General features: G+C 63.4%; 2 protein-coding genes across 6 annotated transcripts; both read right to left on the bottom strand.

Annotated features, from left to right (window-relative positions):
- Positions 1-712: 712 nt before the first annotated feature.
- Positions 713-11,278, bottom strand: MBD3 (methyl-CpG binding domain protein 3). 3 transcript variants are annotated; one of them, XM_047100831.1, is made up of 6 exons: positions 11,185-11,278; positions 6,123-6,282; positions 5,313-5,450; positions 4,418-4,508; positions 3,943-4,120; positions 713-2,390 (listed from the first exon to the last, which is right to left on the bottom strand). In XM_047100831.1, exons 1-6 carry the CDS (start codon positions 11,196-11,198, stop codon positions 2,192-2,194), a joined length of 780 nt encoding a protein of 259 aa, XP_046956787.1. In that variant the 5' UTR covers positions 11,199-11,278; the 3' UTR covers positions 713-2,191. The 3 variants fall into 3 exon arrangements, with proteins under 3 accessions (XP_046956787.1, XP_046956785.1, XP_046956786.1); XM_047100829.1 differs by having other exon boundaries at positions 11,089-11,198; XM_047100830.1 differs by lacking the exon at positions 11,185-11,278 and adding an exon at positions 6,782-9,207.
- Positions 11,279-15,908: 4,630 nt separating this feature from the next.
- LOC124527690 (cytochrome b-c1 complex subunit 10) lies at positions 15,909-18,279 on the bottom strand. Of its 3 annotated transcripts, none has more exons than XM_047100847.1 (3): positions 18,182-18,279; positions 16,639-16,787; positions 15,909-16,191 (listed from the first exon to the last, which is right to left on the bottom strand). In XM_047100847.1, the coding sequence occupies exons 1-2, from the start codon at positions 18,229-18,231 to the stop codon at positions 16,667-16,669; spliced, it is 171 nt and encodes a 56-aa protein (XP_046956803.1). In that variant the 5' UTR covers positions 18,232-18,279; the 3' UTR covers positions 15,909-16,191; positions 16,639-16,666. The 3 variants fall into 3 exon arrangements, with proteins under 3 accessions (XP_046956803.1, XP_046956805.1, XP_046956804.1); XM_047100849.1 differs by having other exon boundaries at positions 15,909-16,188; XM_047100848.1 differs by having other exon boundaries at positions 15,909-16,045.
- Positions 18,280-21,804: the final 3,525 nt, after the last annotated feature.

Here is a 21,804-nt window from a genome sequence, read left to right as displayed (position 1 = left end):
TGGCAAGGTGCTACCCTGTGCCGGTTTCCCTTCCGGGAGCTGGGCTCTTCCAGGAGGGCGGGACTGACTGCAGAGCAGAGTGAATGCACGCGGAGACAGAGCAGGGTGTGGGCGGGAGAGACAGAAGCCCCATGTGGCAGGGGTGTAGAGTGGAGGGGCTCCGGGCCCAGGCTCCGGCTGCAACACGGGCACGGAAAACCCAGCAGGGGATCCGGGCAGCTGCCTCCCTGCTACCCCAGGCAGGGCAGACCGTCTGCTGCCCGTAGATGCGGGGCAGGGCTGGCCGGGCACCGGGGTTGGCAGGGGCCTTATCATGCAGGGCCCCAGTCCCCAGTCCCCTTGGGAGCCGGCCAGGACGCCCCCCACCTGAGCTCCCGGCACAGACCCCCCACGCCTGAGACTTGGGCTTTCTCTGGCCCCGGCAGCAGGGGACCTGGGGGCTCTGAGGCAGTCACAGGGACTCCTCTGGGCAGGTGCACAGCCCTCAGGAAGGCTTCACCAGACTGGCTCTTTCACCAAAAGTGGGAGGAGCTTCTGAGGCCTGGGGGGACTCCGCCCTCCCTGGGAAAGGCCACCGGGGTCCTCGGATTCCCCAGCCCCCGTCTCCAGCCCGTGATAAGGCAACAAACACAGGAGCCTGCGCTGAGGGCCCAGGCGGGGGTCCACCCTCCCTGGACACAAAGGCCCCAGGTATTCAGAATTCAACCAAGGCTGCAAACCACACTCACCGAGATGGCTTTATTCAACGGTTGCCCACCGACAGGGTGCCTCCCGGGCCCCCGCACTCAGGCCCGCACAGGGGCCAGCCCCGGACGTAGCTCCCTCTCAGTGGCCGTGGCCCCCCGGGAAGGGCAGGATGGCCCGCGGCCTTGTGGAGGAGCCTTCCCCCCAGCCCCCCACCCCCCCCTCCCGCCGGCATCGGCACCACAGCCCACGCGGGGCACCCCGTGGGTGGGTCTCGAGGGTTTGTGCTTTGACTGGGCTTGAGAGATGCTGCCGGTCTGACATCCTCGGAGGCGCAGGTGGCTCCCACCTCCCCCACCCCCTGCATCAGCCAGGGTGACAGCCGCACGGGGCAGCGACCCGGGGCCTTCCCAACAGTCTCAGGCTGTGGGGCAGGGCCGGGCAGGGACAGGGTGGCTCCCCTCACCCAAGGCACTCAGGGTTGGAGGGGACGGGGATTAAGGACCACAAATCTGGCGCCCTGTGTCCAGGGCTCCCCGGAGGCTGCTGCTCGGGGCACCGGGCGCTCAGGGATGCTGGGCCGGAAAACACGCCCCAGGATGGGAACTCGGGAGAGCTTTGGCCCCGAGAGCCGGGAGTCACTGTCCCTGCTGCACGGGGGAGGGAGGAGACAGGGAGGCAGTTGGCCGTGAGCAGTTTCTTTCTGCGGTGGCTGAGCCTCCGGCAGGGCAGGTGTCCGCAGAGTTCACGTCCACGTGCGGCCAACACAAGGCTCGGGCCGTTACGCGGACGTCCCGCCTCATCCGTGTCCCGGGTTTACTGAAGGAAAACGTCTGGGTGGCCCCACTGCCTCCGGAGGAACTCCGGGCCATCGTGGCTGGGGAGCCATCCCGCACCCCCTTCCGGAAAGGCCGGTGTGCTGGCCCTGGACCACCGTCCCTCGTGCAGGGATCGGGGGCCAAGCCCGTTCCAAAAAACGTCTCTCTGGCCCCTCGAGCACCCTCGCAGGCCGCCCGGGGGCAGCTGTCCTGTGTGAGGCAGCTGTGGGGACGAGGCCGGCCCCGAGGCCACCGCGGGATGACAGCGACGGCTCCAAGCGGGGCCTCCCGCGGGCAGGGCCCGGGAGCGGCTGGCACTTCGGGTCTCACGTCCTCTGGAGAGGAGCAAGCGCGGCAGCCCGCCGGGCAGGGGCGGTCCTCCAGCCGTGCCCCCGGGGACCCCGGGGAGGGGACACGCCTGGGAAGACCTAGGAGGGGCCCCCTTCCCCCCGGGCCGGGCCCGGCCACAGAGCCCGGTCCAAGCGTGGAGACGGCGGGGTCGGCAGGCGGCTCCCCGCGGGCAGGGCCTCCGCAAGGACGGGGAGAGGGCGCCGTCGGCGCCCTGGCGGGGAGCTGCCCTCCGGGGACGCCGGCACAGCCGCCGCCCCACGTGGGGCACGTCCCTCACCCCTGCGGGCCCTGCCCGCGCGCGAGCTGTGGACCGGGACCCGCCTGGCCAGCGACCTGCTCTACACGTGCTCCGTTTCCTGGTCCTGGTCGGGCTCCTCCTCGTCGTCCTCGTCGTCCTCGTCCTCGTCCTCGTCGGCGCCCGTCTTGTCCAGCGGAGCCTCGCCGTCCCGGGCCAGCTCCTCCACGTGCGCCAACATGTCGGCCATCAGCGCCTCCTCCAGCCGCTTGCGCACCTGCTGTACCAGCTCTTCCTGCTTCCTGGGGACACAGGGGCTGCGCTGGCCGCGGCACGTCCCCGCCTCCGGGAAGACGGCGCGAGGCCAGGAGGAGAGTGCGGGCAGGCGTATGTGGGCGGGTCACCTCCGGGGCCCTCTGTCCCGCATCCTGGCGGCAACCTTCGCAGAGCGAGCCGCCCTCCGGCTCAGCTTCTGTGTCCTACGGTCTGTCTCCGCCTGGGCGACCGGGGCTGGGGGCTCAAGTCCCCAGATGCGTGCCCCCCCTCCCCCCCCCGGTCTGCCTCTGCCCCTCCCAGCAGGCCCCGCAGGCCCGGCCGATGGGTCACCGCCTGTCTGCTTCCCCCTGGGGTCCACGCACGGGCGCACGGAGTCCCCGAACTGTCGCTTGAGTGGGGTTTGCAAAGAAAAAGCAGACAACGGTGTCGGGTCACCGCACCCGGCCAGAGCGTCACTCGCCCCGTGGCTGATGGGAGTTTTGCAGGTGCACAATTCTAGGTGGAGAACGGCGTTCTCGGTCTTTCGGCTTCTGCTACCACAGCCTAGAAAGCCGTCAGCCCAGACTGTGAGGAGGCCCGCCTCCCCTCCCTCGCCCGAACGTGACCCGGCACGCGTCTGTCCCCGGGCCTGGCAGACGCTGGCCCCGGCCCGTGCCGCACCACGCTGCCGGCCGCTCGTCCCCTCTCCAGACACGACCGAGTCCGCTGCCTGACCCTCCCTCGGGACTGAGCTTCTCCCAGTTCTAGAAGTTCTGCTCAGCCGTAAACACCCATCTAGCCTTTCCGGACGGTCGCGTTCTTCCCTTCTACCTCCAACTCCCCGGCAGCGCACTCCTCTGCGGGGCCGCGGGCTATTCCCCGGCGTCACCCCGCGGGGCCTGGGGCTCGGCTCAGTCCTGCAGCAGGGCGCCCGCCCACAGGCCGCTCCGCCGCGGTTCCGGCCCCTTCTCTGTGTGGGGCCCGCAGAGAGCCCCTACCTGCTCTGACCTCGGCTGTGTGCTCACACCTCGGTTCGAGAGGACACACGTTCCACGCTGCCGGCTCAAACGCCTGCCCAGATGGTTCCAGCAGACGGATGCCTCCCGCCACAAGCCCGCCTGCACCTGGACACCAGCTCAGCTGGGAAACCCTCCCGAGGCGCCCCAGCCCCCGGCCCAGCCTAGATCCGGCCGACATCCCAGGCCCCGGGGCGTGTCTGGGGCTCACGGCACTCTCTGCGCCCCCCACCCCCCCCCCGGCAGGCACCCCGAAGGCCTCACGTGCCCGAGACGGGCAGGCCACACTGTGAGCCTGTCCACACGGGGGAAGAGCCACTTTCTCTTCCCAAGAACATTCCCAAACGGCAAGGATACTTCCCGTTCCTTCCGCAGGCCGCCTCTGGTCTGCCCTCGATTGAAGACTCGCGGAAAAGCTCCCGTGGGTGCTTTCCACACCCGTGCCCTCGCGGTGACCACATCCGCTTCGACCCCCAAAGAGCGCCGGCGGGACAGCGGGGCCGTGGGGAGACCAGAGCTCTCACACACGGGGGCCACGCCGGCCACAGGCAGGAGCCGGACGGGGGCGCGCGCGGGCCGGTACCTGATGTCCTCGTCGGTCACCATGAAGGCCTTGCAGAGAGGCTGGGCCGTGTTCAGCCACACCCCGGGGTTCTTCTCCACGGCGGCTGAGAGCTGCCCAGTGATGGGCATGGTGCTGGTGTGCAGGGCGCTGGCGATGGCCGACAGCAGGGTCTCGTCCGTGCAGCCGGGTCCCACGCCTACCAGGGGGCAGGAGGGCGCTCAGCACCGGGCACCCGAGGCCGCTCTCCCTCAGCCTCTGGTTTCGCTCCCGAGTCTCCCATCAGGCACACGATCCCTCTCGGGACAGCAGCAGAGGCTGTGACTCGCGGTTATGGCGTGCTTGTGTTTTCACGACGCGCGAGCAAAATCACACACGTCCGGCCTCTTAGGGGCCCGCCCCGCAGGACAGCCCTTGGGCCGCACCCCCGCCACACCCACCCCTCCACCCCCCCACCCCCCCACCCTGCCCAGCCCCACCCCTCTCCTGGGACTACCCTGCAGGCCTTTGGGGAGGTCCATGGTTTTCACGAGCTCCTCGGCGATGTCGAAGGCGTTCAGGCCACTCAGCTTCTTCTCCCAGAAGAGCTGCCGCCGGACAGACGGACGTGAGGCCGGCGGACGGCCAGCTGTGCCCCCACAACAGGCAGCCGTGCCCCGGGGGAGAGCTGGGGCGCATCCTCGTGGAGGGGGGCAGTCCCGGCGTGACCTCTGACCCCCACACCTGCCAGAGCGCCTCGCTTGGGAACGAGGGTGCTGCTGGCCTCTGCCCGGTCCTCCCGGGGCCGGAGAGGCCCCAACCCGGGAAGCGAGACTTGCCGTCGGCATTGGCGGTCTCTGGTTCCCAAAAGATGGCCCAACCCCAGCGGGGCAACGCCCCCCTCACGCGGACGTTCAGAAGCGCAACGTCCACCCGGAGCTGAGCTGTGAGGCCCATCAGAGGCCCCGGGCGCAGGGGGATGGACCCGGTCAGCCCACCACGACCGGGCACCATCGACAGGCAGGGGACGGACCCAGCAGCCCCTGCAGGTGCGTGGCGCTCGCGCCCGCAGACGGCACCGGGGACTCTGGGGACGGTGCACTGAGAGGCGTGCTCCAAAGCAGGAGGCAGAGGACAGGTCTCTGAGTGGTTACGTAGTTGGCTACAACCCACATGCCACCGAGGGCGGCGAAGACGGGGGGCCCCGAGGGCGGCTCCCACAGTCTCCTGCTCCCGCCCAGGCCGCACGCCAGCTACGCACGGGCGTTTGTAAACACGCACGAAGGCGCAGGTGACCGTGGTTTTCAGAAAGCAGGTTCTAAGGCGGCACGCGTGCCCCCACAGGACGCAAGCCAGGCTGGCACACGGCGGCCGGGAAGTGTGGGGGCAGGAGGCCGGGCCCGTGGGCTCACCTGTCGAGGCTGCTCCACGGCCTTCTGGGGGTCACTCTTCACTTTGTTGCTGGGGTGGTTGGTGATCTTGGTCACCGGCTGCTTGAAAATGGAAGCCGTCTGCCTGACGGGGAGGGCTGTGTTCAGGTCGGGCTTGCCCTGCAGAGACACACAAGCTGGCACCGCGGCCCCGGGGGCCTCGGCGGGGGCTCGTCCCGGGGGCCTCGGGGAGCAGAGCCCGCGTCTCTCGGTCACCAGCGTACCCCGTGGCGTCCACAGATCTGGCCCAGACCCTGCCTGCTGGCCGTGCACCTGTCCTGTCCGTGGGGCGTGGCCCAGAGGGCACCCTGGCTGGCACTGTCCTGTAGCCAGGACCGCAGCTCATCCCCGCCCCCCCCGGACAGGCATCTATCGGAGACTGGAGGACACACAGTGTCACCGGGCGCCGGCCGAGCATGTGCTGCTTTCTGGTCCCGCTGCTGGGCTGTGACAGACACGCCAGAGATAGCCAGCGGCAGCGGGCCCGTGGCCTCTCCCAGGGACAGAGTGCAGACGACATCTTCCCTTCTTTCTCCTTTTCCGTGGCTTCCAAATTTCCCTCAACAGATAGGACCTTAGCGCGATTCAGGACGAGTGGAAACCTCTCTCTCCCCACCAAAAGCGTTGATTTTTTTAACGTGTTTCTTAAATTAGGTTTTTCAATAAACCCTAAGCCCAACGGGGGGCTCAGACTCATGACCCTGAGACCCGGACTCCCATGCTCCACCAACTGAGCCAGCCAGGTGCCCCCAACAGTGGCTCTGAACGGCGAGCCCGAGGCCGGGCGCTCACCTTGACCTGGCTGGAGGAGTCGTAGCGGACCCTCTGCCGGCTCCGGCTTGCCTTGCTCATCAGCAGCTTGCCCGTCCGGAAGTCAAAGGTGCTCAGGTCCATGGAGCCGCCCAGGTAGCGGGCCAGCTGCGGCTTGCTCCGGAACTTCTTCCCACTGGGGCTGCGGGCAGAGAGGGGGTCAGCGGCGGGCAGGCGCGCTGGGCCGACCCCTGCCCCCAGCGCCGCCTCTCGGCCAGGGCCCCCGGCAGACGCCGGCACCGCGGGAGGAACGCACTGACGGGACAAGGCCGGGGCCCAGCCCTGGGAGCCCGGCTGACGTTTCAGAACTCCCGGAAGCAGAATTAGGCCATGTTCTGGAGAAAAGAACCCGGGATAGCAGGTGCTCGAACAACAGTCTCCTTCTCGTGGGTACCACGTCGGGGACTGGGGTGTCCTGGGGGTGGGACCCGTCAGGAAACTGGAAGACCAGGTGCCACCCGCCTGTCTGGGAAGCTACGGACACGGAGCACAGGGCTGCAGTGCCAAGGAGCTACAAAGGACCCGCGCGGGGCCCGGAGGCGTTAGGGACGACAGCTGGGATCGCCGACTGGCGCGGCCGCTGTGGACAACTCAGGCGGCTCCTCCAACGACCGGACGGCAGCCCCACGCTCAACATCTACCTCAGGCCGGGCAAATACACGTCCACGCAAAACTGCCACCCGGAGGTGTTCGGAGCAGCGGGGTTCGTAGCAGGCACGAAGTGAAAACAGCCCAACTCTCCGTCGATGAACAAACATCATGTGTCCACTGTGCACAGTAACGTCCCTCGGCCGCCGGCAGGAGCGAGGCGCCCACACCCGGTGCCCCGAACGCACGACGCTCAGGGAGGGAACCAGACACGAGAGGCCACGCGGGGTGTGAGCCCGCGTGCGTGAAGCGTCCAGAACGGGCTCATCCACGGACGGGAAGGGGGCTCGTGAGGGCCGGGGCTCCCCTTGGGGGCAATGGCACGTTTTAAAGTTGGCCGTGGTGATGGCCGCATGACTGTGACATACCACAATCTATGGGCTTGCACGCTTTAAGCGGGTAGGCCGTGCGGTCTGCAGCTCGCCTCTCCCTCGAGCTGCCGGAAGCAACACTTGTGTGGTACCCAGCAGGCCTGGTGCCTCTCCAAGCACGTCCCTGCTGCCAACGCGATGAGCAGTCACTCTCCGTAACAGCTCATCAGTCTGAGATCGCTGAGGGTTTATTTTGTTCATCTCCCCTGAAGAGGCTCTGGGATGAGCCCCTAATTCAAGCAACTGCCTGTCTGCTCCCCGCCCCCGCCACTCTGCTAGGGACAATGGAGGGTCGTGGGACCTGGTACGGCCAGAAGGAAGCCCCTCCTAGGACGCCAGGACCCCAGCGTGTGGCCAGCTGCGCTCTGGGAACCCCCACCAGGAGCTCCGCACAGGCAGGGCTGCGGCTGCAGACCGTGCTGTTCCCCTGGGCCCGGCCACGTGTGCCGGGCCCAGGCGTCCGGCACGGAGAGCTCCTGGCGGCCCGGGGTCCCAAGGCTGCTGGGGACTCTCCGGGAAGATTTTCTTTTCTAGGACGCTGTGCTGGTTGATGCGACCGGAGCCTATGGTGCCCAGGGCCGTGGGAAGGAACCTGGGTCAAATACGGCCACACAGGGAGGAGGGGACCCCGCGAAACACTCGCCAGCATCTCTGGGCCTCGTCACCTGCACTTGCTACACGAGAACAGGAGTAGACACGGGGCACAGAGAAGTGGCTGCTTAGAACTGGCACGTGGCGGCATTGGGCACTGGCGGCTGGGGGGTCTGGGGCTCTCTTGGAGAATGTTCTAAAACCGACCCCATGTGTGAAAACTATTCAGTCGCGCATTTTAAATGGGTGATCTATGAGGTGTAGATCCTAATCTCAAAAAAGGTGTTAAGAAAAAAACAAAAGAACAAGACAAAAAGTGCGTTAGTAGATCCCAGAGGCTAGGGGAGGCACGGGGGGGGGGGGGCAAAGCTAACAGGCATAGGCCTCATTTTGGGTGATGGAATGTTCTAGAACTATGTAGTGGTGATGGCTGCACAACTTTGTGAATGTACTGAAAACCACCGCATAGGACACTTTTAAAGGATGGATCAGAGAGAATGTGGATTATGTCCCAACTTTTAACAAAGGTTCTAGACATCTGTATTAACAGAGGAAGATGTCCCTGATATTTTATTGAGAAACACACACACACACCCCTAACAACCCTGGATTTAACAAAACTGCACACACAGGAATAAAAGAGCACAGACCAGGGGCTAGAAGCATAGGGACGGAGTGGGGACGGAGGGCTGCGGGCTGGCCCGTCAAGTGGCTGGCTGTGGGGACACCAGCCAGCACCTAGCCCAGAGCCTCAGGCCAGAGGAGATGGACGCAGGCCCAAAAGGCAGCCCCCCTTCTCGTCTGTAGAAAGGGCTGCTGTGAGGGTCGCCTGGACCAGAGAGTGGCCACTGACACCCGTGAGGCCCTGACAGCAAAGTGCACCTGCTTACAGCCAACCTCACCCTGCTGCCCAAGGAAGGGGGGAGGGGGCGATGTGCTAACCACCTTCTGCTCTTCCTGAGCAATGAGATCTTCTGGTGGATTCCTCTCTACTCTACACTCCTCCAAAGAATGAGCCCTGAGGACAGGGTACTAACGTCCCACAAACCCTCAGCTTCCTGCCTGGGCAAAACCGTCAGGCGGCGAGCTTATTTTCACAATACAGAGGAGACGCGGCTGCGGCCTGACGCTCCCGCCGCCCACCCCCCAATCTCAGCAGAGCCCGGTCTTCGAGCTACAACGATGGGAGTGGTGTGAGGTCACCCCGCCTCTCCTGAGTGACAATCTGGCAAAGCACGCACTCGCTTCCTCCACTCTCCGGACAAGGAAATCGAGATCCACCGGTTCCTAGGGACAAGGCTTGGACCCCAATCCAGGCCTGACTCAAAGCCCTTGTGTTCTGCCTTCCCTCTGCGTTAAGAGAATTCGAAAAGTCCATCCGTGCTCTTGCCTGGTTGCCTGGTTGAGCGGGAGCCCCAACAGGTGAAGAGGCCACAGATGCATGTTCCACAAAACATCACGGGTTCCCGATCACATCCCCCCACAAACCTCCCACCCACCCACCTGCCTGGTGGGTCATCCAGACCGATGACTTGGGGACGGTGTTGGACCCTACCCCTTCTTCCTCCCCTCAGGCCCACCTCTGGGTTACCTGTCTGGCCCATTTGGAGCTCTTCCCCGCTGTCAGAACCCCAAGCTCGGGTCTAGGGCCTCAGAGTAAGGTCCCATTTGGCCGAGGCCCCAAGAGGCCCACACACAGGTGGGGACAAGAGGCAGAGCAATGCTATTCTCAAGGTGTTCCGGCCACGCTGACCTCGGCTCAGCCTCCCAGGTTCTCTGCACAGGATGCCCTCTGCCTGGAGAGCTCCTCCCAGCTCCACTGTCAGTGCTCAGCCCCGTGTCACCTCTTCAGGGAGGCCCTCGCTGAGCTGCCCCAGCCTCAACCCAGCACCCCATTACTGGTCCTCACAGACCCCTGGACTTCTCAGTGTAGGTCACCACCGGTAACTACGGGAGTAACAGGGTGCCAGCCGATGCTGTCACCCAGGGGAAGAAGGTCTCACTCCCATCTGACTGAATGGCCAGGACCCAGCAGGTGCTGCAGAGGGTGTCTGTTAAATTAACAAAGGACTAGTGCTAGAAAAACCCGCTTCTTCGGCCTTTACACCTAAAAAGAAAAGCTGACACACAAGCATGCTTGGAATTAAACCAAGCAGGTGGTTCCCAAACTGAGACCTCCTCACTAACCCAGCGCGACAGAACCGCAAAGATTCAGGCTTTTTAAACAGTCAGAAAGAGAGTGACGTCGCAGACCGCAGCAGTGGACATGTCCCCACGAGACGCTGCTTGTGCCTCCACGAGGTCAATGCTGGAAGTCACAGGGTCCCTGCTCTTTTTGGAACCCAGAACCTGAGCGGGTACTGGACGAGCCGCCATTCCTTCCCTGCTCACTTCCCTCACGCCTTCCCCAACGGGGCTGGCCAAGGCCCACGAAGGACTCAAGTGCTGGGTGGACAGCACAGCACTCCCGCCCCTCTACGCATCACCCAGGCAGTTTCTGGGCCCTCGACCAGTGGCACGACCCCCAGCACCGGCCCGCCTTCAACACGTGGCGGGTGTCCCTCTTTACTCTGTTGGAGGCCTGAACGCGCCCACCCAGGATCCTGAAGCAAGGGGCAGAGAGCCATCAAAGCTGGCTCAGAAACAAAAGCATCTTCCACCAATCGGAGAGAAAAAAGGAGGGAGAAGGAAAACAGCAGGTGGCCAACTGTCTGCGGCTGGGCTGCCAGCCGCCCACTAATTCTTTATTCCGCCGAGAACCTTCCTCGCCATCTCTCCCCGGCCAACGGCAGCCCCTCCTTGCGATCTGGGGGAGGGGTGCTCACGAAGTCTCGCGCCTCCTGTCTTTGAGACTGGAGGGGCCACGACTCACGGGAGCGGCGGTCTCGGAGGGGGCCCGTGGATGGCGGAGGAGCGGCCCTTTCAAACACGCGGCCCCGGGGAGGGCCCCCGCCACCCCGGGAAGGGCCCCGGCCCCCCAGAGCGTCCCCGCCTCGGGCTGCGCGCGCCCCGCCGATCCAAGGGAGAGCCCAGCCCCCACCCCCGCCTCCCAGCGGCGTCTGGCCCGCGCCGGGCGCCCCTCGCCCCGCCAGCGGGCCTGCTGCGGCCGCGGGAACAAAGGCCACCGCCCGCCCGGCGCCGACCCGCGCTCCACGCGGCCGCGGGAAGGGGGGGCACGCACGCGCACTGGACTGGGGCCGCCGCGCGCCGGCACGCACGCACGCACGCACGACGCACGCGCGGGCCCAGGCCGCAGCCCGGGTCGAGGCGCCCAGGCCGCCGCAGAGGCCGCTGGGAGGCGCCCGTTGGGGCCCTGCCCGGCCGGCACGTTCATTCACCTATAGTAAAAGACATCCCTGTGGCCGGCCGACAGCCCCGACCTTCTGGGCACTTCTTCCCTCTCCCAGCCCTGCGGGAGCGCCGGGCACTCCCACCTCTTCCGCTCCATCGCGCCCGGCTCCTCGGCCCGCCGCCGCCGCCGCCGCCGCCGCCCGGACCCCCGCTCGCCGCCGCCGCCTCAGCTGCCTCCGCTGCCGCCGCCGCCGCCACTTGCCGCGGCTGTTCCGGCCCGCGGGCCCCCGCCCTCCGCCCCCAGCCGGGCACGCGCCGGCTTTGCCGCCCTCTCGGCCCCCTCCCCGCGCTCGCCAGCCCCCGCTCGGGGGGCCCGCTCCGCCCACCCGCCCGCGCGGGGCCCCGTGCTGCGCAGGCGCCGCGCGGGTCCCACCCCGCGGCCGCCGGCCCCGCCCCATGGCGGCGGCCCCAATCAGCGCGCGGCCAGGGGTGGGGCCGGCGGCGGCGCGCGGTCCGCCCGCCCCGCCCCGCGCCTGCGCCCTCGGCCCCACGACCGGCCAGCTGCCGGACCGCCCCGCGCCCGCGCGCTGTCCCGTCCTGGGTTCTGCCTCTCGTCCCGTGCCCCCAGGTCCCCGCTCGAATCCCGGGTTACCCGCTCCAGTGTCGGCCCTCCATCCGTCCCACCGTCCCCCTGGTCTCCCAGCCTCCGGGCACCGTCGGTGGCCGCCGCCCTCCACGCCCCAAATCGCTCCCACCGCCTTTCTAACGTCTCCGAATCGAGGAGTCAGCCCCCCTCTCTCGGCTCCACCTTTAGCACGGCGGCCTTCCGTCCCCGGGTCTGGGACCTTCCTACGGAATCTCTCGCCTCCACTTTTGACCCCTCCCCCAAGCCCTTCCTGGCCGCGGCGAGAGACCCGGTGGATTCCCCCTCTCAGCCCCTCCTGCGGCTGGCCCAGGGCGGGTGTTGAAGGAAAGGCGCCTGAACGAGTGGACAGGGCTGTGACCAGTCCCGGGGGAAGGCTAAGTCTCCCGACGGGCCTGACCTGGCGTCCGGTCCCTGTGTGAGAGAGGAGCAGGGCGGAGGGTGGGGCCTGCTCGGCCGAGGACAGCGGAGGGCCGGGGTCTTCACTGCCCCGGAGCCCTGTGATCACGCTCGGGTCGGAGCCAGGTCCTCGTCGGGCAGCCCCAGACCACCGCGTGGAGGGCAGGAGTAACTCGTTTACTTCATGTTTTGAGGTTAAGTGCAGCTTCTGACAGTTCCTTACGCCTCCTTTCCTCCTGCGGTCTCACAGGTAAAAGGGCAAAGCGGTCACCGCGCAAAGCTGGTTTGGGCACTGGTTCCTGGCTGGAGAGTTCAGGCCAGGACCCAGGACTTCAGGACCCTGGCCTTTGTGGAGGGCAATACTCGTAACTACTGCGGGTCTTTTTCTCGCTTGTACGATTTTATTTATGTTAAGAACTGGTTAGACAAAGGTATGGGTGATTATTGCAGTCAGTGAACCCACGTGAAGGCACATAAAGGAAAAGGTATGAACGTTCTTGTGTCAGAGGCTCCTGGTACCGCCCCCAGGCCCTGCTTTCTAGTTTTGGGGTGCATATCCAGAAGTGGGATTGCCGGGTCACATTGTAATTCTAGGTTTGATTTTTTGAACTGTCCAACTGCTTTCCACGGCACCTGCCCCATTTCACATTCCTGCCAGTGATGCATGAAGGCTCCCTATTTTGCCACATCCTTGCTAATGTTATTTTCTGGGTTTTGATAGTACGGTATTGATGGACGTGTACTGTGGGGTCATAAGATTTGACCTGAAGAACCACCACTGAGGGGCGCTGCCCGGCTGGCTCAGTCAGTGGGGCATGTGGCTCTTGATCTCAGGGTTGAGTTAGCCCTACATTGGGTGTGGAGCCTACTTACAAACAAAACACCACCACAATAAAGAAACAGTCACAAATGCTCCCTAGGTAGCGCCCCTCCACCCTTCTCCTCGGGCATCCAGCCTGTCAGCCCTCCCTTGCTTCTCAGGGAATTTGACCCCCTCGAGCCCAGGCTGTCTCCAGAGCATAGACACGGGGCCTGTGGACATCGTGGGGCCCAAGTCCCCGGGATTGCCCCCTGAAGGGCTGGTCCAGGGCCTTTGTGAGCGGGCACGGAACTTACGGGGAGGGTGGACATGATGGGGGTGCCAGCAGAGACGAGAGGCTGGGAGCCCTAGGAAGCGGGACGGGCAGTGGTGCTCCCCTCCTGGCTTGCTGGAACTTTGCTCTTTGGAAACGAGCTCCCTTTTCTGGGCTGGCTGGCGCAGGCCCCGAGCAGACGCCCTCTCCTGCCCATCTACACAAGGTAAGAAACAGAAACCAAACCAGCTGACATGTGAGGAGGCAGGCCTCTCCCTTCAGTGCTGTGAACACTGGGGCTGGGTGACTGGGGGGCCGTCCTGGTCACCACGGAGCGTTGAACAGCATCCCTCACACCACCCAATCGATGCCAGCACGGATGTTCCCAGCCCGCAGTCCCTGAGCTGGTAGGAGGCCTGCCTGGCACTCAGCAGGGGTGTGGCATGGAAAGCTGTGCCAGAGACCTCAGTCGACTGTGACTACTGTAACCACTTAAGATGAATGCAAAAACCCGTGACACACGAAATGTCAACTTTTATTATTTATAAGTGATCTCTACAGCCAACGTGGGGCTCAGACTCATGACCCTGAGATCAAGAGTCACAGGCTCTACCAACTGAGCCAGCCAGGCGTCTCCAAGATGTCAAATTTTTGTTATTTCTCCGAAACGTCAAATTTTTAGATAAAAGATTGAATAGCGTTGTGCTGAGCCATTGTGGAGCCCAAGACAAAATGAAAGAGTTGTGACCCCGCCCCCCTCAGGACTTAAAGTGGTTGGGAAAGCATTAAAATACTGAAAAGTTGTACGGGTGCCTGGGGGGCTCGGCCGGTCAAGCGGCCGACCCGATTCCAGCTCAGGTTATGATCTTGGGGTTCGGGAGTTTGAGTCCCGCAAAGGGCTCTGTAGTGACAGCATGGGGCCAGCTTGGGATTTTCTCTCTGTCCCGCCCCTGCTTGCTCTCTAAGTCAAGTTTTAAAAAATACCGAAAAGTTGTATTTAAAAAAAAAAAATATTTATTTTTGAGAGCGAGTGAGCGTGTGCAAGCAGGGGAGGGACAGAAAGAGGGAGACGGGGGATCGCTGACAGCAGATCAGTTTGAGCCAGATGTGGGGCTCAAACTCATGAGCCTGAGCCAAAGCCAGACGCTTAAGAGACTGAACCACCTAGGTGTCCCTGAAAAGCTGTATTAAAACTCACAGTAATTTGTTTAAATATTGTATTTATAACAGAGTCTGAGTTAGAATTCGACTTCTCTGGCTTTCATGGAAGCAAACTCAGCTGTATTTTCATTCAAACCATTAAACATTACAAAAACACACAAAATTACGGGAATAGGGCACAAGTTTCCTTCCGCTTCAGGTCATGCTACGCTTCGGCACAGCCCCTGCGCGAGTTGGGAATTGTTAAAAGAGCAGAAGCAGAAAAACTTAGCAACTCACTTATCTCAGAGCTGTTCACTTGTGTTTAAGCGACAGACATTACTTATACGTGTCTGCAGTGACACTGTGACACAGGTGTTATGACGGCATCGACAGGATCTAACAGACCAGTTGAGTGTTGGTACTAGGCACCCATCTCACAGCCGCAGACATTGTCTGCGGTGCTATGGGCCCCAGGAAACGTGCCCTGGCTAAAAAAATGATGTGCAGAAGAGGGGATCACAAACGCCAGTACTTGAGTTGAAACGTGCAGCGGTTCCGAACGTGCCCTCCGCCACGTCAATTCTGTGCTAAAGCTCCAGTCCCGAGTGTGGCTGCTGGAGACGGGCCCCGGGGTGTGTGATGCGGGGAAAGCAAGGTCAGAAGGGTCAGGCCCTGTCCAGATAGGGTTTGCGTCCTCAGAGACTTGCTGTCCCTCCCTCCCTGCACAGGTGCACTGAGGAAAGGCCACGGGAGGACACAGCAAGAAGGCAGCTGGCAGTCTGCAACTCGGGAAGCAGGAACTTCCTAGAAACAAACCCTGCCAGAACCTGGATCTCAACTTCCAGCCCCCAGAATGGAGAACATTTTTATCCTGTTGCTTGAGCCACCCGGTCTGGTGTTTTGTAACGGCGGACTAACAGAACAGCTGTGTTCGCAAACGTGCATGTATGTGCACACTGTTTCTAGAATTTTCCAGAACTGGGCAGGAGGGAGAGAACGGACTGTGTGCCACAGGTCCTTCGGTACCTGCTCATTTTTGTGACCTTCATGTGATGGGTTAACATGTCTGCAAGGTCTGAGACTCTTTCCAAGTTCTCCTCCCTTGGAGTGAGGATTGGATGTGGGTTCGTGCTTCCGACAGGTGTGGATGAGGTGATGATGGAGACACTTTTGGGGAAAGGTCACTAAAGACCCATGGTGTCCACCTGCAGAGATGAAAAGTGGCCCCCGAGGCCCCTACACGAGGGCACCCACGCGAGCAGCTCCTCCCGCCCCGGTCCAGCCTCGGATGCCTTAACTGCGTCCTCCTGAGCCATCTGGAGCCAGGACCACCCGACTAAGTTACTCCTAAATTCTTGCCCACAGAAACCCAGAGGTAATAGACGTTTGCTGTTTTACACCAGGTTGTGGGGAAATTTCTTAAGGTAGCGATAGGTACGCTTTACAGGTCTTACCCATTAAGCATCTTAAGTAACCAACCTCTGCCAGCCACTGAGAGATTTCTAATTTGCAAAATTTTGGAACCGAAAGGACCCCAGGGGTCGGTCACTCGAGCCACCAGGGCTGCGGTGAAGGTTACCAAGTCGCCAGCATGACCACGTCGGGGGGGGCGGGTTTCAGAGCACGGTTTAATGCTGTGTGCATTCAAACATGAAAGTTGCTGTCAGAAACACAGAGTCCTGAGTCACGCTGGGCTGTTCCAGGCACCACAGGACCTCACGTGGGAGGGGGCGGCACCGCGGACACCTGGAGGGGAGACGGCAGGGTGAGCCCCCGGCTCCTGCTCTCGTAGGAAAGGAGGCGCTGAGTGGTGATGAGGGACAGACGCCACTGTCGGGCTCCAAAATCAAATCCGGTGATGCCGCTTGGCTGCCGCAGGCCCGGGGGCCCTTCTGGAAGATGGGGACGTAGGAGGTGCTGGAGCCTGTCATGCGGACTGCAGACTGGCACACAGGCAGGCCAGCAGCTGTGGGTCAGCTCCCCCCTGCCCCGCTTGTAAAATGGGGTATCCCTCCATCACGCCCGGGGCCGGGCCGACGGGGGCGGCACGGCGTGGGATGCGCAGTCAGCCCCCGGGCTGGCCGTGCGGGGGCGCTGCCCCTTCCCCAGTCCCACGCCCAGGGGTGCTGGTTGGCAGTTCTGCGTTGGCGGGCAGGAGGTGCGTGCAGGGCCCAGCCCGGAGCCCCACCCTCGGGCAGGATTCTCCAGGGCCGACGGTGCAGGTGAGCCTCCCGGACGCGCCACCCCAGCTCTGGGGGCACGGAGAAGCAGCCCCACGGAAGCCCCCTCTGCCACGCGGGAACCGCAGGGTCCACCTGCTGACGGCTGCCGAAACTTACCACAGGGATCCGAGGAGGGTCAGTCTCACTAATCGTCCTTCTTAAACTTGCCGTTGATGTAGGGCACCCAGTCCAGAATGAGCCGCCAGTCCGTGGCCCACACCAGCCCCACGGCGCCCACGGCGCCCCACATGCCTGCTGTGGGAATCCTGCCAAAGGACAGCGGGGGTCAGGTCCTGCCCGGGAATGTCCCTCCCAGCTGTATTTCTGGGTCTCTCCCCGTCCCCAGCTGCCACCGATTCAGCGCCCACCACCCCCCAGCCCCTGCCCGGTGTATGCAGAGCCTCTGACAGCTCCACGGGGTGGGCACACAGCAGAAGAGCCTGAGTGGCCTTCACTCCCATCTGCTTTTACACTGGGATCTTCTTAAGGTTTTTTTTTTGGGGGGGGGGGCGGGATTTGCTTAAAAAAACTTAAAACCCCAAGCTCATAACCACCAGTCACAATAGCTAATGTCTGCATGCAGGCACCACCTGTGAGGTTTACAGTTGACTCATGACGGCCATAGGACTGAGGGGAGTATCAGGGTCTTGGTCTTACGGACGGGGAGCACACGGCACAGGAAGAGCAGGTCACTACCCCAAGGATACTCGGCCACACCAGATCCAGGGCACCGAGCTGAGTCTAGCTCTGACCCACCATGGCCACTCCTCACTATGTCCTGTGATTTGTGGGAGTCCACAGTGGCTCCCACAGTCCCCCCTGATGTTCATGCCTGGTGTACCTCCCCCCTCGGCGCCTGGGCAGGACCCAGTGTCCGGTCTGTAATGAGCGAGGCTCGCAGGGGTGACCTTATGAACACAAGCTTCCGGCACAGGCGCTCTGGCTTGCTCCTGCTCTCTTTGGGGGAAGCCAGCGGCCACCTGAGCTGCCCTACAGAGGAGCCCACATGGCAGAGAACTGAAGGCGCCCCTCCAGCAATCACACACTCGAGCCTGGGAAGACCCCCGAGCAGAGCCTTTGGACGAGACTGCAGCCTCCTGAGACTGTGTGGTGGCTCCAGCCCAGGGGTGCCCGCATCCTTGACCCACACTGACTGGGACAGGATACATGCTGGTGGTCTGAAGCTGCCCGCTCTGCGGAGCCACTAGCTATGTAACTATTCCAGGTCCGTCCTCACCTGGAAGGATCGTGGTCAGCCGCGCGCCTGGGACGGTGGGGGTGAGGGCTGGAAGGCCCCCCACCTCGCCAGTGACGACCCCGAGTGCGGCCCACGCCCCCCACCTGGCGCCTCGGCGGGCTCACGGGTTATTGCTGATGTGGGCACAGGCTCTGGGCTCAACTTTTCCTGCCGCCGCCCCACGGCCGCGAGGCTTAGTGATGTCCCAGGAGCCTTCCCTCTAGGGAGGGTGTGCGCCACCCGCCCCGTGTCCCTGGTGTGCCCGCGGGCGCCCGAGCCGGGGGTGCTGCAGAGACCCGGCGGCCGTGTGCGCCCAGGCGGAGGTCAGGAGCCTGCCGCTCCGCCGCTCTGCGCCTGTCCCCGGGACCCGGCTCCAGAAGGGGTCCCGGTTGGAGACGACGGGGCCCGGGGGCACATGCTCACCAGTTTCTGGCCAGCTCGCGGTAGCGCGGACCCAGGAACCTGCTCAGCATCGCGGCGCGGTGCGCAGCTCAGGGTGACCCCGGCTGCCTCCCCGTCGTCCTGCGCAAGCGCGGCCGCCGCAGCGCGCAGGCGCACCGGAAGGCCCCGCCCCGGGCGAGCCGAAGGCGCTACGCCCGGCGCCCCCGGTTGCTGCGCGCGCGGACCCGGAAGACATTTGCAGCCACTTCCGGGGAGAGCCGGAAGTCGTTACGGATGCGGCAGAGAGTGGGCAGGGCCGGGAGGAGGGTGCGGTCTCCGCGCCCGCGGTCCGAGTGGCCCCCAGCAGCGCAGCCGCTGGCAACATTTGGCTGGCGATTCTGTGTCTTTGCTGCCTGCCAGAACTTCGTTCGCAATTAAGGAGACGGGCCCCGCGGGGAAGGGGACTTGCCCGGGGTCGCACAGAGGAAAGGGTGCCGCTTGAAGCCACGCCTGGAACGGTCGGCGGGACGTAGGCCACATGGCCGCGCCTCCGCAGCCACAGTGCGCGCACCGGAGCTGCCTGCCGTTCGGAGGCCCGGTGGGCAGCTTCTCGCACGTCGACCTCGCCCTGGCGGCGGAGGGCGGCCCGGCTCCCGGAGCCGCAAGCGTCCGTTCTGTTCGCGGACGGCCCGCCGCGACCGGTGGGTCCCCCGGGCCCGCCTGGGCTCGCCCGCTCCAGTCACTGCCTCTGCGGCCCCGGCACCGAATGCAGGAGGTAAGGACCGGAGCCCCGCCTTGCCCCGCTCCGGGCGGCCGCTCCCCGGTTTCCTGCAAGACGGCAGTTCCCATGGGGGCTGCAGGTCCCGACCCGGCCCTGGCCGCAGACTGCGGGTGGGTCCCGGCAATGACGTGTAGAGACCACGGTCGGGGCTCCGCAGGTGCTCGTTGTTCCTGGATTGGACGTCGTTTCTCGTCTTTACAGTTGCTCTGGGGTTTTGAGCTTGGGATCGCAGGGGATCTGTCGGTTGGTGGAAACTTAAACCGGATATAGAGGCCGTCACGAAGATTGTTGAGAGAGACACAGAATAACGCTGCCTGAAAAAGTGAGTAGAGATGGGCATAGGGACCTGAGGGCTGCAGGTCCTGGGTCCAGCAGTTCCTGAAGCCTTGCCTCATTGCTCCTTCTGCCTAATGCACTTCAGCTCATAAGGCAGAATGTTTTTCCTTCAAGTGATACAAACCAAAAACCAGTGTAAGAGCAAAGAAGGAAGTTTTATGGCATGTCGGATGACTTCAGGCAAGGCTAGATCCAGCAGTCTGGCAGTATCATTACGGATCTCTCTCTCTCCATGTCTCAGCTCATCTGAGAGCCGTCCCTGCTCTTCGGTGAGCTCTCTCTGAGCAGTGGCGTGTGGAAACTCTGGGTTAACGTTCCAGCAGCCCTTGAAGGAAAACCGTCTTCTTCCCCAGTCATTGCAGGAAACGTCGTGAGGCCTGTTGTCTTTGGCCTGCTGTGGAAGTGGAGCGGAGGCAGGCACTCCTCAGAGGACGTGAGCCGGAGCTGGGGCGGGGAGGACCCCCAAAAGGGAATAGCCAGGATTCTGAGAGCCCGGGAGGTGGGAGATAAGCGAAAAGTGCCCTCCTTTCTCACATCCTGCTGGTCCTCTGCCGGGGCCTCCAGGGCTCCCTGTGATAGTTGTGTCTGGCCCTTGGCGGAAACGGGACTCCTTTTCTTGCCTTTATTGCTGTGGCATTCATACAGTTAACCGTTTTATTTTTATTATTATTATTTTTTTAATGTTTATTTTTGAGAGAGGCAGAGACAGAATGCGAGTGGGTCAGGGGCAGAGAGAGGGAGACACGGAATCGGAAGCAGGCTCCGGGCCCTGAGCTGTCAGCACAGAGCCCGACGCGGGGCTCGAACCCACGAACCGTGAGATCGTGACCTGAGCCGAAGTCGGAGGCTCAACCGACCGAGCCCCCCAGGCGCCCCACGTACAGTTAATCATTTTAAACTGAATTATTTTGGTGGCATTGAGTGCGTTCACGAAGTTGGGCAACCACTCCCTCTGTCTAGTTGCAGACAGATTTCATCGCCTCCAGAAGAAGCTCCGTTCCGTCCCCATCAACTGTCACCCCCCCCTTCCCAGCCCCCGGCCGCCACGAGCCCCCTTCCTGTCCGTGGATGAGCACGTTGTGGATATTTCACATAAACTGAGTTTCACCCCGTGTGGCATCTCGTGTCTGGTTCCCTCCCTGAGTGTCGTGTGTTCGGGGTCTGTCCGCGGGGCGGGGGGTGTGGGCGCCTCACTCCTGCTGTGGCCGAGGGACCTGCCCTCGTGTGTGTGGTGGACGCGTGTATCTGTTTCCCCGTTGATGGATTTTTTTCATTTAAAAATCTTTACCGCTTAATGAGATATACTTGACCTACAAAAACGCACGTCCTGAAAACATACAACGGGGTACTGGACCTGTGCGTGCGCACGGAAGCACCGTGGCGGTCAAGGTGCCCTCGAGCCTTCCTCCCGCCCTTCTGGACCCTCTCCCACCCCTCCCAGCCCCAGCAACCACCCTTCTGTCAGTTCACCTGCATCTTCTAGACTTTTCTATGCAGTATGTTCTCCTTGGTGCCTGGCTTCCCCCGTGCGACACAGTGACCTCCGAGTGCTCCAGCTTACCGTGTCTGTCACTGGCACGTTCCTTCTACCCCCGGTCGTGTTCCGTGGAAGGGTGGACCTGTGTTCACCCACTCACCTGGTCAAGGGCATTTGGGTTGCTCCCGGTTTGGGCAGTTCCAGATGTGGCTGATGAACAGTCACGTCCGGGCCGGGAGGCACGGGTAGGCGTAACTGAGGTGCAACATGACCTTAGCGCCGGGGGCACGACAGCGCATTTTTCCGAAGCAGTCACACCTGTTGAGGCTCCTGCCAGAGACGTGTGAGTTCCTGCTGGATTTGGGTATTTTGCTGCTTTAAAAAGGACACCCACGCTGTTTGCCGTGGTCACACTGGGTGGCTCGAGACGACAGACAGGATTTCCGGGGTGGTGTCACGGGGCGGCCTCCATCTGCCTCTTCCAGCCCCTGGGGGCTCCAGGTGCCCCTGGCTCGCAGCTTCTCTTCTCTCTCGCGAGGAGGCCTGTCACCGATGGGAGGCCCGCCCTTTTTCCAGACAAGGCCACGATCTCAGGCTCCGGGGTTGGACGTGGGCATCTCTTGAAGAGCCGTTGGCGTCACACCGTGGCGTGGGGTGGTCTCCGAGGACAACTAGCGGGGAGGGGCCGTCCCTGTCTTGGTGTGGCACGTGCCGTTCTGCCCTGGCCGGGGTGGGGGAGGGGGCAGCAGGACTGCTGGGGGTTCCGGCCAGGCCCGGGCCGAGTGCGGCCTCCCAAGAGCCGGGAAGGCCTGGGGCTGGCCGGGGCCGGGGCGAAGGCACGCGGCAGGAGCACAGTGACCTGCACGCTGCGACTGTGCTCAGGACACCACTGCCGCTGCGAGGTCGTGGGCACATCCGTGGCACTGAGTCTCCTGTGGCTGCTCCCTACCTCTGCAGTTCCTTCCGGCGGGTCAGACAGTGCTCCTCCCAGAATGCCCACGAGATGGTCCTGGGGTCGGGGGGTGACGCCCACGGAGCTGGTCCTGGGGTGGGGGGGGTGGTGCCTCACTG

The sequence above is a fragment of the Lynx rufus genome, unplaced genomic scaffold (genome assembly GCF_022079265.1).
Source record: "Lynx rufus isolate CCGP_SWC_20201006 ecotype Redwood Valley unplaced genomic scaffold, mLynRuf1.p SCAF_53, whole genome shotgun sequence".
Taxonomy (NCBI): domain Eukaryota; kingdom Metazoa; phylum Chordata; class Mammalia; order Carnivora; family Felidae; genus Lynx; species Lynx rufus.
Note: the sequence above shows the minus strand (reverse complement) of the source record. Positions and strands in the feature narration are given on the sequence as shown.

Excerpts from the sequence above, each read along its gene's own strand:
- MBD3 (XM_047100829.1), bottom strand. The coding sequence starts at position 11,198 with ATGGAGCGGAAGAGGTGGGAGTGCCCGGCGCTCCCGCAGGGCTGGGAG. Across the intron at positions 5,451-6,122 it reads ACTCCTCCAGCCAGGTCAAG|GGCAAGCCCGACCTGAACAC; the intron begins GTGAGCGCCCGG and ends GTGTCTCTGCAG. Across the intron at positions 2,391-3,942 it reads GTGACCGACGAGGACATCAG|GAAGCAGGAAGAGCTGGTAC; the intron begins GTACCGGCCCGC and ends CTGTGTCCCCAG.
- LOC124527690 (XM_047100847.1), bottom strand. The coding sequence starts at position 18,231 with ATGCTGAGCAGGTTCCTGGGTCCGCGCTACCGCGAGCTGGCCAGAAAC. Across the intron at positions 16,788-18,181 it reads CGCGAGCTGGCCAGAAACTG|GATTCCCACAGCAGGCATGT; the intron begins GTGAGCATGTGC and ends GTCCTTTGGCAG.